At 36.2% G+C, this 19206-nt stretch overlaps 1 protein-coding gene and 1 long non-coding RNA gene across 7 annotated transcripts in view; one reads left to right on the forward strand and one right to left on the reverse strand.

The window, feature by feature from the left end:
* Positions 1-8853, reverse strand: part of LOC125167222 (uncharacterized) — a 68166-nt gene extending 59313 nt beyond the window's left edge. For both annotated transcript variants that reach the window (XR_007152706.1, XR_007152708.1), the window contains exons 1-2: positions 8773-8853; positions 3884-4003 (exon numbers count right to left, since the gene is read on the reverse strand). This is a non-coding gene — a long non-coding RNA (uncharacterized LOC125167222). The remainder of the gene's footprint in view (positions 1-3883; positions 4004-8772) is intronic.
* CDK8 (cyclin dependent kinase 8) overlaps positions 1-19206 on the forward strand; it is a 114527-nt gene that overhangs the window by 64362 nt on the left and 30959 nt on the right. For 4 of the 5 annotated variants that reach the window (XM_047861024.1, XM_047861031.1, XM_047861016.1 and 1 more), the window contains 2 exons: positions 3067-3177; positions 7936-8076. In XM_047861024.1, coding sequence (XP_047716980.1) covers positions 3067-3177; positions 7936-8076 — 252 coding nt within the window. Of the gene's footprint in view, positions 1-3066; positions 3178-7935; positions 8077-19206 lie in introns of those variants that run through there. The other variant, XM_047861049.1, reaches the window with a different exon arrangement.

Consider the following 19206-nt stretch of genomic DNA (forward strand, 5'->3'; position numbering starts at 1 on the left):
GAGAATCCCAAGCAGGCTCTGAACTCGTGCGGAGCCCACTGAGGGGCTCTAACCCACAAACTGCGAGATCGTGGCGCGAGCCGTAATCAAGAGTCGGATGCTAAACCGAGTGAGCCACCCAGGCACCCCAAGAAGTAGATTCTTAAAAGAAGTCGACTGGTTTCATGATGAAAGCAGTGATCTGAGTCCACAGGTCAGAAGCCAAAGGGTGTTTGGATGATGCCTGTACATTTGTATCTATTTTTAAATTCACAAATTCATTAATCATCAAATACCTAATGAGTGCCCACCAGGTGCCCAGGCAGTGTGCTAGAACCTAGCAGTGAAATGGTGAGCAAGGCACTGTGCCTGTCACTGTGCATTTCACACCCTAGTATATATTTAGACATCTGTGCTTATGAAGTATAGTGAGAAATAGCCCCCCCGAGTGTTAGGTCTTGGAAGGTATTGGAATTAGACCTTAGAGTGTAATTAATTAGTTTTAAAAGCATTTAAAGCCTGATCGTAACCACTACCCAGGACTATGACCATGAGCAAATTATTTAATACCCTCAAACCACTATTTTCTCATTTATAAAATAGAAGTAATATAAATATTTCATACAGTCATTTATGATTAAGCGAGATAAGGCATGTCCTCTGCTTATTTAGCACCATGTTTGGGCCTCTAGAGAACTTAATAAAGTATGTTGCTGGTTGTTTCCCCCACTTCCCCAGTACCGGAGCTAAGCCTCATCTTAGAAGTAAAATTGAGGGGTGATCTAAGAATAGCTTTATATGTAGGTTTCTAATGGAGTTTGCCGTAATTTCTACCCTGCCACTTTCCAGAAATGATTTGAAATAGTGCCTGAGAAGTGTGTTCCAATCGTGAGGTAATAGAGAAAACGCTTGACCCAGAACTAAGGTGAACTTAGCACTAGGGTTGGCTCTCCAGCCAGCTGGATTATCCTGGGTGACTCCGAAGTCTAGACTTCCCCTATCAGATTCTTTGCCTTGTTTACTAATTAGGAAATGGTTAATCTTAAATACTGCCCCTTTAGGTTTCTGAGGATTTGTGTGTACTCTCTAAAGTCTCATAGCTTTGAAATTATATTCTAAAAGCAGAAATAGATAACTTGAATTTAATCTTGCTTCTGAATAAAATAATTATCACTTTCCGGAGAATAATCGTTAATGTAAGTGATTTAACATACGGTCCATTCATAGTCTTTCCTTTGCTGAATTCATTTTAGACTCCCTAATATATTGTTAACATTGTATTTATATTAATTCTTGTTTTGGTAGCAGTGTTCTTATAAAAGGTACTGAAGTCCTAAGTTCCAAGACCTTGACTTTCTCACATGGCTGTCATGTATTTGGAACACATTTGGAAGCCACTGTGTAAGTCAGTTGTAACTGATAAATACGTAGTATGAGGCTTCATGAGAAATTTTTTCTTGTCATTGTTGGAGCTGTTGTTGACAAGGTAGGAATACTTTTTAACCTTTTAATCCTAATGGATTATTAGGGCCACATTGGTTATGAAATGAGAATAAAATAAGGAGATAAAAGATTTTAGATAAAAGAATGTCCTTCTAGGAAATGAGAAAGGTTAAACCCATAAAAATGTGTTCTACCTAGATGCTTCTGTCTGCATAAGTTCTTTATTATTTTATTAAAGGCTAAAATATTTTAATCAATTTTACTATATATTTGAAATGCCTGAGAAAATAGGTACCATATCTCACAGAATTACAGATCTTAATTCTCATCTGCTATTTGATATTGATAAATGTTGTATTTTCTAATGTCGTGATTAGTTTTTTTTAAGAATTGCAAACTACACATTTAAGTTCAATTGTTTTATGATGTCAAAACATAGACAACTAGCAAAATGGGAGAGAACATTTGTAAATCATTTATCTGATAAGGGATTAATATCTACGCTAAAGGATCACAACAACAAGAAGAAAAAAACAATTCAAAATTGGGCAAAAGACTTTGGATAGACCTTTCTTCAAAGGAGGTATACAAATGACCAATGAGCACCTTAAAGAAGATGCCTAACCCATTGTTAGGGAAACGGCAAATCAAAACCACAGTGAGATACTACTTCATATCTGTTACAATGTGGCTGTTATTAAAGAGCGGGGAGAAAAAGGAAAATAGGTGTTGATGAAGATGTGGCGAAATTGGAACCCTCATGCGTTGCTGATGGGAATATAAAATGGTACAGCTGCTGTGAAAGCCGGTTTGGTGTTGCCTCCAAAAGTGAACCACAGAAGTCTCATACGATCCACCAGTTCCACTCCTGGGTATATTTCCAAAGAATCGAAAGCAGAGACTCAGGTAGCTGTATACCAGTGTTCACAGCAGCATTGTTTACAGCAGCCAAAACATGGAAACAACTCAAGTACATCAGCAGATGAATGGATAAACAAAAGGTGGTACATACATACCGTGGAATGTATTCAGCCCTAAGCAAGGAAGGAAATTATGACGCTGCTAGTGCTACAGTGTAGCTTAACCTTCAAAACATTATGCTAAGTGAAACAAGCCAGACACCAAAGGACAGATACTGTATGACTCTAATACTTTAAAAGAGGTACCTAGAGTAGGCAAATCCATAGAGACGATGTAGAGTAGAGGTTAGCAGTGGCTGAGAGAAGAGAAGGGAAATGGGGAATTATTGTTAAATGGGTACAGAGTTTCTGTTTAGGATCATAAATAGTTCTAAAATGGGCAGTGGTGATGGTTGCAAACATTTTGAGGAGACTTAATGCTATTGAATTGTACACTTAAAATTGTTAAAATGGTAATTTTAATGTTAAGTATTTTATCACAAAAAATAAAAATGAAATAAGAAAACCAACTAAACAATAACAACAAAACAGATTTACTCTATTATATCTTTTCCAAACAGTTTTTCCTCATCTGTATGGACACTTTTAAAATACTGTGGGTAGTTATGAGATTTTTAGGATTGATTACCATTGGGTTTTTATTGCCTGTGAATTACAAATGGTATGGTTTATTTAACATGATTTTCATAGCAAAAATTTTTAATGGATCTTCCTTATTTTGCAGTTACTTCGAGAGCTTAAGCATCCAAATGTCATCTCTCTTCAAAAGGTGTTTCTGTCTCATGCTGATAGGAAAGTATGGCTTCTGTTTGACTACGCTGAACATGACCTCTGGGTAAGGTGAATTGTGGTAGGCATCAAGTCATTGGTTTTAGTCAGGGATTAAAGGTGACTAAAAACAATTTTAGGAGTTTATCTTACTGTGAGATTTACATTTTTTTAAGTAAAAGTGACCTCACAGAATATGGTTGATGAATTACCAAGACTAGGGTATTTTGCTTTGTATTATTACTTTTTGGTCTTACCAATTTCATCTTTGTAACATGCTACAGAAAACAGTAGAATCTGAACAGTATAAACAACTATTCGGTGTGGTATCTTAGCTACAGATTTTTGATAAAATTTTTAAGGTAACTGTAATAGCCATTTTGTTCTAGGATTTAAAAGCAGCATGTTTCCTTTTACTCTGTAAAGGAATATAAGATGAGAAAGTGGTATCCGTGTGTAGGGAGACAAATACGTGAGAGCTAGTCATTTTGTTATTTGTCATACAACATCAGGCAAGTCTCTTAATGGCTCTGAGTGGGGGGGGGGGGCTCTGAAGTTGTAGGCGCCCCCCCCAATCTGTAAAATGTGATACTTTTCCTGCTTTTCTACAGGATTTTTTGGAAGAGCAATTTTGTATTTGGAAAGCTTCATAAGCTAAGTGTAGTATACAAATCTAACATACTATTAATCATTTCCTGGATATTATTCACACTTAATACCATATTCTAATGTATTGCTTATTTCCATAAACAGAAATTCAGTATTGTACTTACTTGAATTGGGCATGGTCTCGTTTAGGAAGAATTCTTTGTGGAAGACAGCTTCCAATCAAATCCTTGAAGATTCTCAAAGTCAAGTGATTACAGTCTCTTAGATGAGTTTTATTAGGTTAGCTAATATAATGACAAAAATGATGTTACATTGATAAAAATTATTATAAACTGAGAATTTATTTAAAAAAATTTTTTTTACTTTATTTTTTTATTATATGAAATTTATTGTCAAATTAGTTTCCATACAACACCCAGTGCTCATCCCAAAAGATGCCCTCTTCAGTGCCCATCACCTACCCTCCCCTCCCTCCCACCCCCCATCAACCCTCAGTTTGTTCTCAGTTTTTAAGAGTCTCTTATGCTTTGGCTCAGAATTTAAATTTATCTTGGCTAAAGAGCTGAAATACAAAGGGCTAACTTAGTATTTTGCATTTACTCAGTAGATTGTTTTTAAAACCGGTATTTACGAAAGTCTTGGGCAACTATCAGATTTACTCTATTAATCATAACGGTTATGTTTTTTGAAACTCTGAAGTGCAATCTTGGGGATAAGAGTTTATGATATATAAAATGAAAATCTGTAGCAAGATAGCCAAAACAATTTTGAAATATACTCACAAAACTTATATGCTGATCAGTCTTGTTTATAAAGTACATGTTAATGCAGACTACAGTTGAGAAAATAAAACAAGTAAGCGAAAACCCAGTATTACATTGAGTTAATTCATTAACAAGTACTTCACTTCTGTGAACTCTATTTTTTCTGATATTTAATAAGTAATTTAATAGGATCTTTAAATATTTCACTGTGTTTTGTATACTGGCCTATATGTATATTTCTATACTGGCTGTGCATCTCTTGAGATAAATAAAAGAAAACAAACATACATACAGATCTTCCTTGACCTACGATGGAGTTAGATCCTGATCAATGCATCGCAGATTGGAAACATATCAAGTCAGAAGTACATTTCATACACCTAGCCTGATTGCTGAACATCATAGCGTAGCCTAGTCTACCTTAACTGTGCTGAGGACACTTAACATCCCCCTCCAGTTGGGCAAAATCTCCTAACACAGAGCCTGTTTTGTAATGAAGTGCTCGGTACCTCACATCATCTATTGAACACCGTCCTGAACTTGAAAACCAGAATGGTTGTGTGAGTGTGGAATGGTTGTAGCGCGTTGGCCGTTGCCCCTTGCTGAGGTGCAGCAGCTGCCGCCGCCTGGCATCCTGAGCGAGCACTGGCCTGCGTGCTGCTAGCCTGGGAAAAGATCACATTTCAGAATTCGCGGTGTGGTTTCTGCTGAATGCTCATCGCTTTTGCTCCATCACCACGTCAAAAAATCATGAGTTGAACCACTGTAAGTCAGGACCATCTGTACTGGTATGCAAGGGATTATAATATTCTGGCTCAGTTTCAGGTATCTTCAAAATAATTTACAGTTTTCATTCAGCTGCACTTTGTAAATGTAAAAACAAAATTTTGAAGTAAAACTAACACAAGTAAACAGTACATAGTTTGGAAGGAAGTTCACCTCCTGAAAATAGTAAAAGAGTTTTCAACTCGTGCTAATTTCCAGAATTAACCTCATTTACATAATTTTAACCCTAACAGATTTCAGAAATGGAAACTTCTATGGGTTTCATATACTTTCAGATTTATAAGAAGTATTTTTTACTGTGTGGATTTCTGTTTTCCATGAGTAAATGCAATTTGATTCAAATTATTTGTGTAAGTTATCTGTAAAGAATTGTTTTGAACTGAAAGTAGACATCACATTTTCTCTTCTATGAAACTATTGTCCACAGTCAGTGCTGGTTGTAAATATTTTTGTTGTTGTTCACTTCTGTTCTTTTAAAATAAATCTGATCAAATCAAATTGGGATTCTGTTAATAAAAATTTATTAAATTAGTGTGGCCGATATTGAATTGGACGCTCATTCTCAAGCCTAACATGAAATCAAATTATATGATCCAAATTTATGAGAAATTGTGTAGGCTGGTTTATAAACATAATTTGTAATAAATCATGATTTGTAATAGTTGAACATAGGAGATCGTATTGTATTCAGTATAATTTCTAGCTAGTATGTGATATTTAATTTTACGTGTCGATATAATAATTATACTTTCGCAGATTATGCTGCATGCAGTGTTCCCGGATGTGTATACATGGGCATCATTGGCCTTATTGTCCTCTTATTAATACTCATTTAAGTCAAATAAGTACTTTTAATGTTCATTTTAATAAAAATAAAATAATTCCATTTACTAAAACCTCCTTTATCCATTTCATTTTCTTATTTTAATTGGAGTGTTGAATTAGCTGGGGTAAGGCAGCAGAGGATAACAAAAACAGTTGCAGTAAAAAGAGTCATTTAAAAAAATCACTTAGGTGTTGGTGAAATTTCATGCTAAGCACACCGCATATTTTTTATATAGCCCTGGAATACAAACAAAGGTAAGCGATTTCCCCAGTGTAGTTTTTTGTAGTTATGACATATTGGTAAAAAAGTAATTTGTTAAACCCTAATGAAAATGTTAACTGAAGGGGTGCTTAACTGGCCTAGCCAGTAGAGTGTGCAACTCTTGATCTTGGAGTTGTAAGCTCGAGCCTCACGTTGGGGATAGAGATTACTTAAAAATGTTAACTGGAGGAGTGCATATGGCATCATTTATTGTACCTCCCCCACATATTCTTTTCTTCTCACTCTGTCAAGTTTTAATTTTTATAAATAATGATGTATTTTAGTCTATTTTTATTAAGCTCTGAAAACCACCAGCTCTTAAGGTGAACAGACTTTATTGTCACACCATTTCTTAGGCTATGTGACAGAACATTCTAGATTATTGAGTTTTAGCTCTGTTTTGCTTGACTGTTTTAAAATACTTTGGGCAGATAACAGAAGAAAATTAAAATAGTGTTATGCTGCTAATAAAGTACAGATTAATCATACTACATGCAGGCCGACACTTTTACTTTCCCACCAGGTAGTCTTTGCTATATATTTTTTTCTTTGGAAAGTAAAACTTCTTCACTCATGAGTTACTAGCCATTCCTTATCCTTGTTCTACTTTCTATGTCATAAGAAAATAGGAGGTGAAAATGTTGACCTGTAATATAAAATATGTCTGTCCTGTTTTAGTTGTGTTTACTAATGTCAAGAATATGGTTGATATTCACCCATAAATACTGCTCAAGAGTCTGTTCTTCGGCACATGAGGTACCAGGCATATGCCTAGTGTTACACACAGCAGAGTTGATTTCAGCTGATTTGTAGGTGTTCTTGCAGTTTAAGAGTGCTTTAATTAAAACGAAGAAACCTGTCAAGAGCGTTTGAAACATGGGATCTTGTTTCTACTGAGGTACATTTGTTTATAAAGCAATTTTCCTGTTTATAAAATGGTATTGTGTTTTACCGGATGTCCACTAATACTGTTCCTAGAAAGTTTTTAATGAATAGTACAAGGCTATTTTTTTCTCATCTGAATCTTAGCTATTTCTAAATATTTCCAGTGTGAACTGGTCATTTACATGTGATTTCTTTATGCTTCTGTGTATTTTATTGAAATAATTTCCCTGTGTGCTTCCTTTATAACCCATGTATTATAAACAGGCAACACATTTATGCTATGTCAGCCAACCCATAAGTATCTCTTGAAATTTGTTCTGTTTATTTTCTTTTCATTTAATTAGTACAGATAAAACAGATTCTGTTCTTGAAAATTTCTACCAGGTAAACAGGGGTCAAGTATATTCTGAAAGTATTTTTTAATTATACTTTTAAAATAAAATCACATTGCTCTCAACTTCTCTGTTGTAATCATTTGTTTTCTGAGACACGATCATTTGCTCAGGAAATGAAATTTTAGCTCCAGTTAGTAGGAAATTTTAAGTTTATGTTACCCAGCAGAATATGAAATTATATTTTCGATATCTTTGGGAATCCCTGAGTGTTTCTTTTTCTGTTAGGAAAATATTATACATCAAGTGATCTTTCCCTCTTTTCTTTTTTAAGCTTCTGGTGATATTTTTCTTTCTTTCAGCATATAATCAAGTTTCACAGAGCTTCTAAAGCAAACAAGAAGCCAGTTCAGTTACCTCGGGGAATGGTGAAGTCACTATTGTATCAGATCCTAGATGGGATTCACTACCTGCATGCTAACTGGGTGTTGCACAGGGATTTGGTAAGTTGATATGTAGTTAGGTTTAAGCAGAAGGATGCATTTATAGTTGGTTGATTTTCTAGTTGTCTCTACATATCAGTGCTGCATAGACTTGCAAACCTTGTAGAAGGGTGAGAGTGCTGTAGTCTCCTTACAGTCTAGCCTCGTGCTGTTTATATGATGCATCCTGCTTCTCTGACGTATACTGGCTGGGGTTCCCTGAAGAGGTGAAAGAGGGCACATTTGTTTTCCTAAGCTTTTGTTTACTTTTAACTTTATAAATGAAGTCTAATTGATTATTAGATGCTAAGCAAACTCTAGAAATCGATACATTTGTGAATAACTTGGAAATGAAACTTCGGAGCCTACTGAAACTAAGTTACATATTAGGAGAGGAGATCTTAATTCAATCTGCTGGGTTGTTTTTTTATGTTTACTTTTTTGAGAGATAGAGATCAATCTGCTTATTTTTAAGCCCCACTATATTAGTAGCAGTCTTTTGACCAGTAACATTTATTAATCATTATTGAGTACATTATTGAGAAGCCCTGCCATGTTAATGCACATTAAATTCTTAAGAATTCCACATGGCAGAATAATTTATGCCTTTTTATAAAATCCATCTAGCATGAAATTTTTCGTTAAATGGTGCGTTGTTCATTCATCTTCCTGGATGTAAATGATTTAAATCTCAAATTCCCCATATTGCATAATTACCTTGTGCTTTGTTGTTCTTTTCTTTGTAAAGGTGGTAACTATAGTAAAGTTTGTGACAGTGCCTTCATTGCAAACAGTTACAAACACAGTGCTGGAAGTGAGGACTTGGTCTCTGATCACATGTGTCACATAGTCACTAATAGTGACTTCGTCACTAGTCACTTAGTCACTTAGTGACATAGTCAATAGTGACCTAGCTTTTAGCCCTGTAGACTTTGAGATGGAGCTGATCTGCCCCTTGCACATAGTCTTTCTGAGCTGCTCTGTATTTAATGCCTTCAGATCAGATGTTGCAGTGCATAATTTCTTGTGCTTGCATCTATTTTCAACAGGTCTCCTCACAATATGTTTAAGGCTACTTATTTTATCTCCAGGTCACATACCTAGAAAGCATTTAGACTAGGACCGATAACATCAGAAATTCGGTTGAAGGAACTTTTTTCCGTCTGCAAATTTTATTTTTAATATTATTAGGGTATTTTATTTACAGTGGAATTACAGAAGTGAGACAAATCTGTTGGTTCCTTATGAAGCTGAAAGTAAATTTCAACTTTTAGGGGAGTCAACTATTGATACTTTTAAGCTACCGACCTTTTTTATGATCTCCGAAAGAATAAAATATGGCAAAAGGGCATTTTTCCCTAATTATGCTGAGATGACCCTACATTTTCTTTTTGTTGTAAGTTATTTTTCATCGTGAAAATATGTCTGTTTATTAGATGAATACAAATTGAAAACAAATCAGCATTTCAGTTGTTATGTTAGTATATAATATATTTGAACCACTTACAGTAATACCAACTACAGTAGTGAAAATAGTTACAGTTTAATTTTTTTTTAATTTCTCTTTTGGGAAAGCTCTTTCTATTGGTGTGGCATAGACAAGTTCTCTTTGACCTAGAGACAGTGTGGGACGCTTCATTTTGGAGGTCTCCCCGTCTTTTAGTGGTGTGCCAAGAGGTGGGGGCCAGTGGGAGCAGTGCACCCTAGATGCCAGCATCAAAGGGATGCACCGTCTGAAGGTGACTTAAAAATAATAAACAGACTTTTATAAGAGAATAAACAGGGGGACACCTGGGTGGCTCAGGCGGCTGAGCGTTGGGCTTTGACTCAGGTCATGATCTCGTGGTTCTTGACTTCAGGCCCTTCATCAGGCTCTCTGCTGTCCACACAGAGCCCACTCTGCATCCTCTGTCCCCCTTTCTCTCCGCCCCGCCCCTGCTCACGCTCTCTCTCTCTCTCTCTCAAAAATGAACATTCATTTAAAAAACAAAAAACCATGAAAAGAGGTTACTTTCGATTGTCACCATATGCTGGCAATTGGGAACAGTGTCAGTGATAAAATACTCTCATTCTCTGAGAAAACCATTCCCACTCCTCTTACCCCTCTCATCTGCCACTGCTGTCTGTTTAGTTGTTTTATTTACCCAAAATATTTTCCGACCTGTAATGTATTGTCTGAGTACTGCTACCTCCTTTGACTCCCCCACTTAGAGTGAAAGCTCTTGAATCATTTGTGTATGACTGTTCACACCTAAGTCTCTTGTGCATTGTAGACACACAAGGGCCCACGGAACCATTGGGTCATTAAAGTGGTAACATCTGCCCCCAGTCAGGATCTTACCGGTTCAGGTGCTTACTTCTTGAATCAGTCCTCAGTTTCTGTAAGAAAGATTCGCTATCATAGTTTTTGTTAAAATGTGTCCACCTTCCTACTAACTAAAAAGTAAATTTTGGAGTTTTGATGGTATGTAGTGCTCAACTATAATTACATTAGATATTCATATTTGTAGCAAAAAAGTACTTACTCTGAAGGATGTTCTTCAGAAGCTGATAACTTGACTTTAACTCTCTCAAATATTGTTATTTGCAGATGAAATACTTATCCTATTAGAACAAATATAATTAATGGCTAATTATATTCCTTGCTTCTTTGCAGTCAGGTTTAGATGAAATGTGGCAATACTGACCTAAACAGACCTATGTAAGATTTCTAATGTTACGAATTGCTGACGTGCCACGAGAAACATCAGACTAAGATGGATAATTGGCACAGACTCCCTAAAAATATCATTTTAATAATGCCCTAGAATGTTATTGAAAGTTTGCTTAATAAAATTGTCTTCATCATTAATAGAAATAATGATCTGAGATGGTAGAATAATGATGTTCTTTGCTTGATATGTGCAGTTGAGCTTTAACAGTTAATACTCCTATTTAATAAGTACAGATTAATTTCATCACTATTAATCATCACATAGTAGCAGATCAGTTACTGGGGTCTGTCGTCCTTGGTGAGAAATAGAGATTTAATAATTCTGAAACTCTGGTTGGACTGAAGTCGGTAATAATTGCATATGTGTGTGGATGTTTTATGAAGAATGGGCCTGAGTGGCGCCTGGGTGGCTCAGTCGGTTAAGCGTCTGACTGGGTTTTGGCTCAGGTCATGATCTCACGGTTTGCGAGTTCGAGCCCCACATCAGGCTCTGCGCTGACAACGCGGAGCCTGCTTGGGAGCCTCTCTCTCTGAGCCTCCACTCTTCACACACACACTCTCTCTCAAAATAAATCAATAAACTTTAAAAGAAAAAGAAGAAGAATGGGCCTGAAAGGAAACACATGAAATATTTATTTTTGTGCAATAATTTGTGAGTCCAAGTCAAACTTTTTTGGTTTTAGAACATTAAAATATGTATGTATAAGTTGGTTTGCTTTACACTTAATCTATTTGCCTTAACTAGAGAGAAATAAAAACAAAGATATATGTGTTAGCTTTGTTCTTCCCTTTGACTACACTCTTTCCCTTCTTTTATTCTCCTCTCCTTGGGAAATGAAAATAGTCTGACCAACAGGCTATAGTCCTGGTTCTGGCCCTAACGTTTGTATTAGGATCCTCCAGAGAAACAGAATGTGTATGTGTGGAGAGGCAGAGATTTATTTTAAGGAGTTCCCTCGGGGAAATTGTAGAGGCTCGGTGAGTCCAAAATCTCTAGGGTAGGCCAGAAGGCTGGAGACTAAGGGGAAGAGTTGCAGAAAAGTCCAAAGGCAGTCTGCTGGCGGAATTCTCTCTTACTCAGGATAGGTTAGTCTCTGCTCTATCGTGGCGTTGGCCTCTGACTGAATGGGTAGGGCCCACCCGTCACATGGAGGGTGAGCTGCTTTTCTCAAAGTCTACCAATTTAAATCTTAATCCCATCCAAAAACACCTTCACAGAAACATCCAGAGAAAGGTTTGACCAAATGTCTGGGCACCATGGCCCAGCCAATTTGACACATAAAATAACCATCCTGTGCAAATGAGTAAACAGAGGCACAGAGTTGAAGGAACATGGGACCAGTTAATTCCAATTTTTACTCCCCAATTATCTGCTATATATAAAAAAGGAGTACTGGGTTAAAGAATATTAAGATTTTTTTGCCCGATGCTATAAGGAGGAACGAAGTGTGAAATCTTAACGAAAGCTTTGAATAAAGATAAACTTAAGTGAGTCAGAATAAGGAAAAGTTTGAAGTCTGTTAGCCTGTTGGATTGAGTTTGGTGGTTTTTCGGAGCATGAATAAAAAGACATTAAACACCAAATCCTATCTGATACTTTCTGTGTAGAAGCAAAAGTGTGATTTGGCAGTGGTGTCTGAAGTCTTTCCTCTTAAAAGGTTGTCCTTCTTGACTGAATTAAAGCACATTGGCGAGGCCATGAGAAGTTGTCCCTACTAGTGCCGCTGCTGTGACCATTTCAGGTCACCCAGCCACCCAGCCAACTCCCTCTCTTGTCTGTCCTCTTTCGTAGAAAAGATTAGTTTTTATATAACTTTCTAAATTTAAGATTGGTTTTCTTGCTCAGTTGTGAAATAAATGTCTAAGTCAGGTTTCTTTTTTAACTAGGAGACATTCTGTGATTGGGTTAAAATTTGAAAATCTCTGTTAAGTGTATGCACGCTAGTATTTGTGAATTGAAGTGAAAGCTGGCTTTAATCTTCTTTCCTTCCATTTCACTCCATATACCTGTTTCCAGCCAACTCAGAGATTTCCCTGTGTACTTGAACCCCCTCTTCCCGTCATCTCTAGTCATCTGTCTCGTTTAAAATTCTTTTCCTCCTTTAAAGCGCTGCTCCTGCTACCCCACCAATAAAGCCCTCCCTGATCACCCTAGCTAGGAGTGAGAATGTTTACGTCTAAAGTCCCATAGCAGTTATTTTGAATTACCCAAGGGGCACTTAAACTAGTTTTGGTAGTGTGTTCTCCATTTGATTATAAGTTCCTGAGGGCAAAGACTGGGTTCCTCTGTGTTTGTATCCCTCCCAGTGCCTAGCAAAATACAGTCGGTATATACAGTATTGCTTATGTTTGTTGAATGAATGAACTAGCTCATTTGTAGCAGAAACAAGGTGGCTTCCAAGATGGTTCTCCATAGGTTATTTCTGCTACCACCTAATGTTTCTCCCTGTCTACAGATGTGTGCATGCTCCTTTTTAGAGCCTACTGAAGTGAAAGAGGGCAAAACAAAAAAAACAAAAAAAAACCCCTTTGTTCATAATTTTTAATTCTTTTCAGCAGCCTTCCTCTTTCTACCTAGAATTCAGCTCTTATCAGTCAGTCCAAAGACCATTCAGCTAATGATATCGATCTGTTGATTTCTTTTATCACACTCTTTTTCTACCCAGTATTTTTGTTTCACCCAGTGAAACCTATTTCCTGACCCTTTACCTATTTATTCGTGTTCTCTTTATGTCATTTATTTTTTCCAGTGTTTTTCTTAAGGTTAGGACATCTCCATCGTAGTTCATTTACATCCCTTACTTTTTTTCAAAAACATCTTCAAGTCCCAAGTGTGTGAATTATTCTTTAGTTGTAGATAAGGCAGCAGTACCTACCTTGTGAACACACAGCAGTTCTGAACTTACAACTCTCATTTCACTTTTATACTACATTTAAGTGACCAGTTCATTACTGGTCACAATGTAAATACTTTAATTTCTAGCTAATAGTTACTCACTTTTAATTTTGTAGTACACTTAGTGTTGGCTGAATTTTATGCTTTTGTTGAAAATAGTCATCCACCCATATCAGCCAGACCATAGAAATGGTTTACACTTAATTCAACTCTAAATGTTAAGGACTTGGGCTTTCAACATATTTCCTAGGGAACTTAGGAAAGTAGAGTGCTAGTTAATAAAACTGGCCAGTTGACCATTAGTTTTTGTTGAGTATAAATCAAGTTCTCATGGTCATTAATGTGTTCCACTTTTTATTTTATTTTTTTTAATTTTATTTATTTTTTTCAACGTTTATTTATTTTTGAGACAGAGAGAGACAGAGCATGAACGGGGGAGGGGCAGAGAGAGAGGGAGACACAGAACTGGAAGCAGGCTCCAGGCTCTGAGCCATCAGCCCAGAGCCCGACGCGGGGCTCGAACTCACGGACTGTGAGATCGTGACCTGAGCTGAAGTCGGACGCCCAACCGGCTGAGCCACCCAGGCGCCCCAATGTGTTCCACTTTTTAAAAAGCTGATATTCAAAATCTCATTTTAATTATTACCCTAATGGTTTTAGCATAATGGTAATTAACTTGGAACTACCAGGCACATAGGGGTATTTTCACCTTGTTGCCCTAAGTGGAGTAGAATATTAAGTGAGAGATACTGTAACTTTTCATCATAGTTTTTTTTTTTTTTCTTTTTTCATTCAAGCTGAATTACAAGGCTGTATATGAAATTTGGAGTGCTTTGTTGTAGTATTGCAACAAGCTGCTGTAATCACTCTTGCCCGAAAGCATTTCAAAATAGTTTTTTAGGCCACAGTAAATTTCTTAGAAAATAGATCTCTACAGAGATTTCTTTTAGGAGTGTCCCAAAGGGGATGTGCTACTGTGAGAGAAGCACATGATGTGAGACAGCCCAGTGGGCCACAGTATATACATATGTAAAAGAGGTTCAAGCCATTTCAAAGCTTTCATCTGAAGTAGAAGAAAAAAAATCTGATAGTGCTGTTGCCCTGCAGTTAATTTTAATTATACTGGGTGGCTTGGAATCACTTGGTGGGGCTTCAGCTGTCCTTGGTGAAGGATGAGTTGGTTTCCTAGCAACCATTAAATAAGATCAAAATCTTTTGAGTGAGCCACTGACTCAAACTCAATTTCATAGGTCCTGCTTTATCTTGGCATCTTACGTATTGATGGTAGCATGATGGATTATTGGGGTATTCTGGATCTGATTCTCTTTGAGTGAAAGATTGCCTGGTTTATTAATTTTGCTTACTGAACACTATGTATTTGCTCATGGTGATATGGTTTGTTTTGAAGTGCATTTTTTATTGTCTGCTGAATTCTGTCACTAATGAGTGGAAAAACCGAGAAGCAAAGTAGTTAAATGACGTGATTCTGGCTACTTGGAGAACCGTAACAAAGCTGGATCACTAAATTCAGGGATTTTTCTTCTAGGTTGGTGATTTTTAAATTGCAGGTTGTAAGCCATAAATGAGTCAGGAAAGCACACAACACAACTAGCCCTTTTATTTTTATTTTTTTAATGGAATAGAATAGAAAAAGTATCAGAGTATATCATATGTATTAAGGGCAGTTATTGTTTCATGAAATTTTTGTTTTACTTTTATATGTTTATATGTATGTTCATTTAATATTAAATCGTTTTCTTGCTGTGGGTATTTGATATGGTTAGGAAAAGAGAAAAAAACTTAGTCAAATCTTTAGAAAATACTCCCAAATTATAGGTACTTTGATGTTTTGTGCACACTCCTTGACAGTGATGATAAAATTATTTTGAATAGCAACCGCCCATTAGGGAAAAAAAAATTCAAACTAGGGTTTTTATATGGGCACGAGAATTTCAGGCAGGTTTCCCTTTCTTCCTTTAATATCTTTTAAATTGTCTGAATTGCTTGCAGTTAACATATATTATTAAAATCAGAAAAAAAAAGTGTTTCATTTGGACTAGAAACTGAGGAAAATGTCTGTTTAGTCTGTTATTGAAGTTCACACGTAACATTCAGTGTAGTTTAGGGTATTTTTATGTTGGTAAAGGATGATGCTATTAAAGAAAAAAAGTAAAAACATGCGTACACTTTCTTTCTGCCCAAAAAGAAGGGCCAATAAATTCTTCGGGGGCGGGGGGGCAAGGAATAACAAGCAGAAAGGATCCTGAGATTACTCATATGCTGGAACAGGAGAGCAACAAAATAATTGAACAGTTGGAAGAAAGGAGCCTACATTTGCAGCCTCTGCTCTGTTTTTTGCCCCTTCTCTGTGCTTTAGCTTCCATAAAATGAGTGTGGGGACCGTGTAAGCATGTTTCTTTAAAACAGATTTTGGGAAGAAAAATGCTCTGGGAAATGTCAGGTTTAATCACGCTTGTTTCTTGAGATTTCTTTCATTTATTGGGAGCTCCAGTGATTTACTCTAATTTTCTTATTTGTTTGATTGTATAGCATTAAGATTGTATCCATAAAATTTAGGTTTGAGGATAAAGCGTGGGTTTTATTGATAACAGCTGATTGAGGCAAACTTAAATGAGATTTCCATTGATTTTAATTATTATTGTGAATGTCGTGCTTATTCTAAAGCGTGTTTACTTAAATGACCAATTGGAAATTTTCCTTGAAAATATTTCATTGTAAACAATGTTTGATTTCTTGACAAATGCCACATTTGCTTAATTTTGATATTAATGTTGAGCATACACAATGGACTGCATTCTATCATATGTAAATAATGAAAAAGTAGCCCGCTTGATTTTACTAAATGGCAGCTGCAAATGTCATACATTTTATAAAGACACGTTACAACTTGGCAATAAAAATGCTGCTATTTGGTTTACATGTTGCTTGTTAGGCTACTTTTACATTCTGAATGAGTCTTTTCAGATACTTTATCAACACACTGCTAGAATATTTTTAGTCAAATTTCTCACCAATCAAGAAGGGTTATTCTAAATAATCTCGTCAAGGTTTTTGGGTTTTTTTTTTTTTTAAGAGTTTAAGACGATATTTTTGAGGGATCCTGAAAATTCAGTAGAAGTAGAGGATTATCAGAGTTTTGAGTCTGATATATCTTTTCTCTGTTTTTCTCTTCTTTTGACATAATTGATGGGATAACATCTTTATATCATTTACATAACTGCTTGCATATTTTTTAAAAATGTTTTGTTTACTTCGAAGGAGAGAAAGAGAGTGTGCTTAAGCGGGGGCGGGGCAGAGGGAGGGAGAAGGAGAGGGAATCCCAAGCAGGCTCCATGGTGTCAGCACAGAGCCTGACACGGGGCTCAATCTTACGGCAAGATCATGACCTGAGCCAAAATCAAGAGTCAGATGCTTAATGGACTGAGCCAACAGGTGCCCCAACTGCTTCCATTTTCTATAAACAAAATTTACTATCATCCAGAGCAGTGTGTTTCCAAAAACAGGACAGATTTGGGAAGGTTTTGTTTAAAGGACTTTTGAATCATTGTTTTTTAAATTTTTTTTTTCAACGTTTATTTATTTTGGGGACAGAGAGAGACAGAGCATGAACGGGGAAGGGGCAGAGAGAGGGAGACACAGAATCGGAAACAGGCTCCAGGCTCTGAGCCATCAGCCCAGAGCCTGACGCGGGGCTCGAACTCCCGGACCGCGAGATCGTGACCTGGCTGAAGTCGGACGCTTAACTGACTGCGCCACCCAGGCGCCCCTGAATCATATTAAAGACAAGAATTTACCAGGTCCCTGATACAAGTTATTACTACTGGATATAGTGTTAATATATCCTTTTTCTCTTTTGGCCTTTAGACTTTTACATTAGGAAAAGAGAGATACATACTGTCTATAGTCAAAATACCAAGAAATGCTTTTTCTAAAAATAAGTTTCAGAATTTTTTGTATTATGTTCTGAAAAACATATAAAAATTAATATTCCAGTCTAGCTTTCTAATAGTAGAGTCAGGCCTTTTAGAGTATTAGAGTATTATATTGTCTTCTAGACTAATGAAGATTTGTCAAAGTAATTTAATCTTTAAAGATAGAGTATATTAGATAAGATTTTGTCTTATCTCAGCTAAAATTGTTATCTAAACCTGTTTAGATCACAGGCTCCCTTGGCCATATATATCTTTCCGTCTTTTTCAGTTTGATAACTGTATGTCTTTACTGGATACAAGCAAATGAGAAATGGTTATATAAGAGGGTAAAAGTAAGTCGTCCTACAGAAATAAGCACATGCAGCTAGCCGTATTTCAAAGTCAGTTCAACATAAAAGTTCAGGACTTTGAGTAAATTTTTATAAATGTTGTAATCAACACATAGGATTTTTTTTTTAGATTGAGTAAAACTAAAAGTTTCCTCAGGTACAATTAGATATTAAATTAGTAATAGTTATTGAATTAACTGTTGAAGAAATATTTCTTTATTAAAGTTTCCTGCCCCTAGTACAGTTAGGATTTTACTTGTTTTTCAGAGTGTCCCTTTGTTGTAATAACCTATGTCCATTTTTATTATTTATGTATAATTTGCCTTCAGATATATATCATGCCATAGATATAATACTTTTAAGTAGGTGTATAATCTAAGGATCCCTAACTCCCTTTGCCACAATAGATGTGTGAGTGTCTAAGATTAGTTTCAATTCTCTGAATTCATGGCCTTTTCAAACTACAGATAGGCTTGTAATTTAGGTCAGTACAATTCAAGATGCCTATTTAACGAAAATGTAAATGATGGGAGATAGACTGCTAATTTTTTTAATCATTAGTTTAAAAATCTGTGTATGTAAACACCATATACCATTTGAAATGAAGAGCATTTTTTTGTGTTCCCTAATTTCATAAACTAATAGACTATAAAGTTGGAAGGCATCTTAGAAGTGACCATTCCCATTCGTTACACGGTGTAGTGATTCTTGGTAATGCATGTGGCAGTAACCATGCTGTCACCATTCAGCATTTCCAGCAGTGACTAGTGTTCTGTCTTAGTACGGTACACTTGTTACATAGCTGTAGGCCTCACAAGGTAGAGTCAGAAAATCAGAATGTATGACCCTGACCTCTCTCTTCTTCTGATTGATCTTCTCTTTTATTTTTATTTTTTTTTCCTTTTGATTAACACCGGCTGGCAAAATCAGGTAGTCTGGGCCTTCATGGTAAGGAGGAAGAGGAGAATCTAAAAATAAAAAAGTAGGTAAAAGGTAGGAAGAAGTAAAGAATAACAACAGAAAAAATTAAGAAGAAAAATAAAGGGTTGCATTCACCCTCGTGGGACTGAGCCCTGCGTCGGGCTCCATGCTGAGTGTGGAGCCCTATTTAAGATTCTTTCTCTTCCCCTGTCCCTCTCCCCAACTCATGCAGGTGCACACGCTCTCTCAAATAAATAAATAAATAAATAAATAAATAAATAAATAAATAAATCATTCCTTTTGATCTAGCAATCCTACTTTTAACACTCTCTTATGGAT

Source organism: Prionailurus viverrinus, chromosome A1, assembly GCF_022837055.1.
Source record: "Prionailurus viverrinus isolate Anna chromosome A1, UM_Priviv_1.0, whole genome shotgun sequence".
NCBI classification, from domain to species: Eukaryota; Metazoa; Chordata; class Mammalia; order Carnivora; family Felidae; genus Prionailurus; species Prionailurus viverrinus.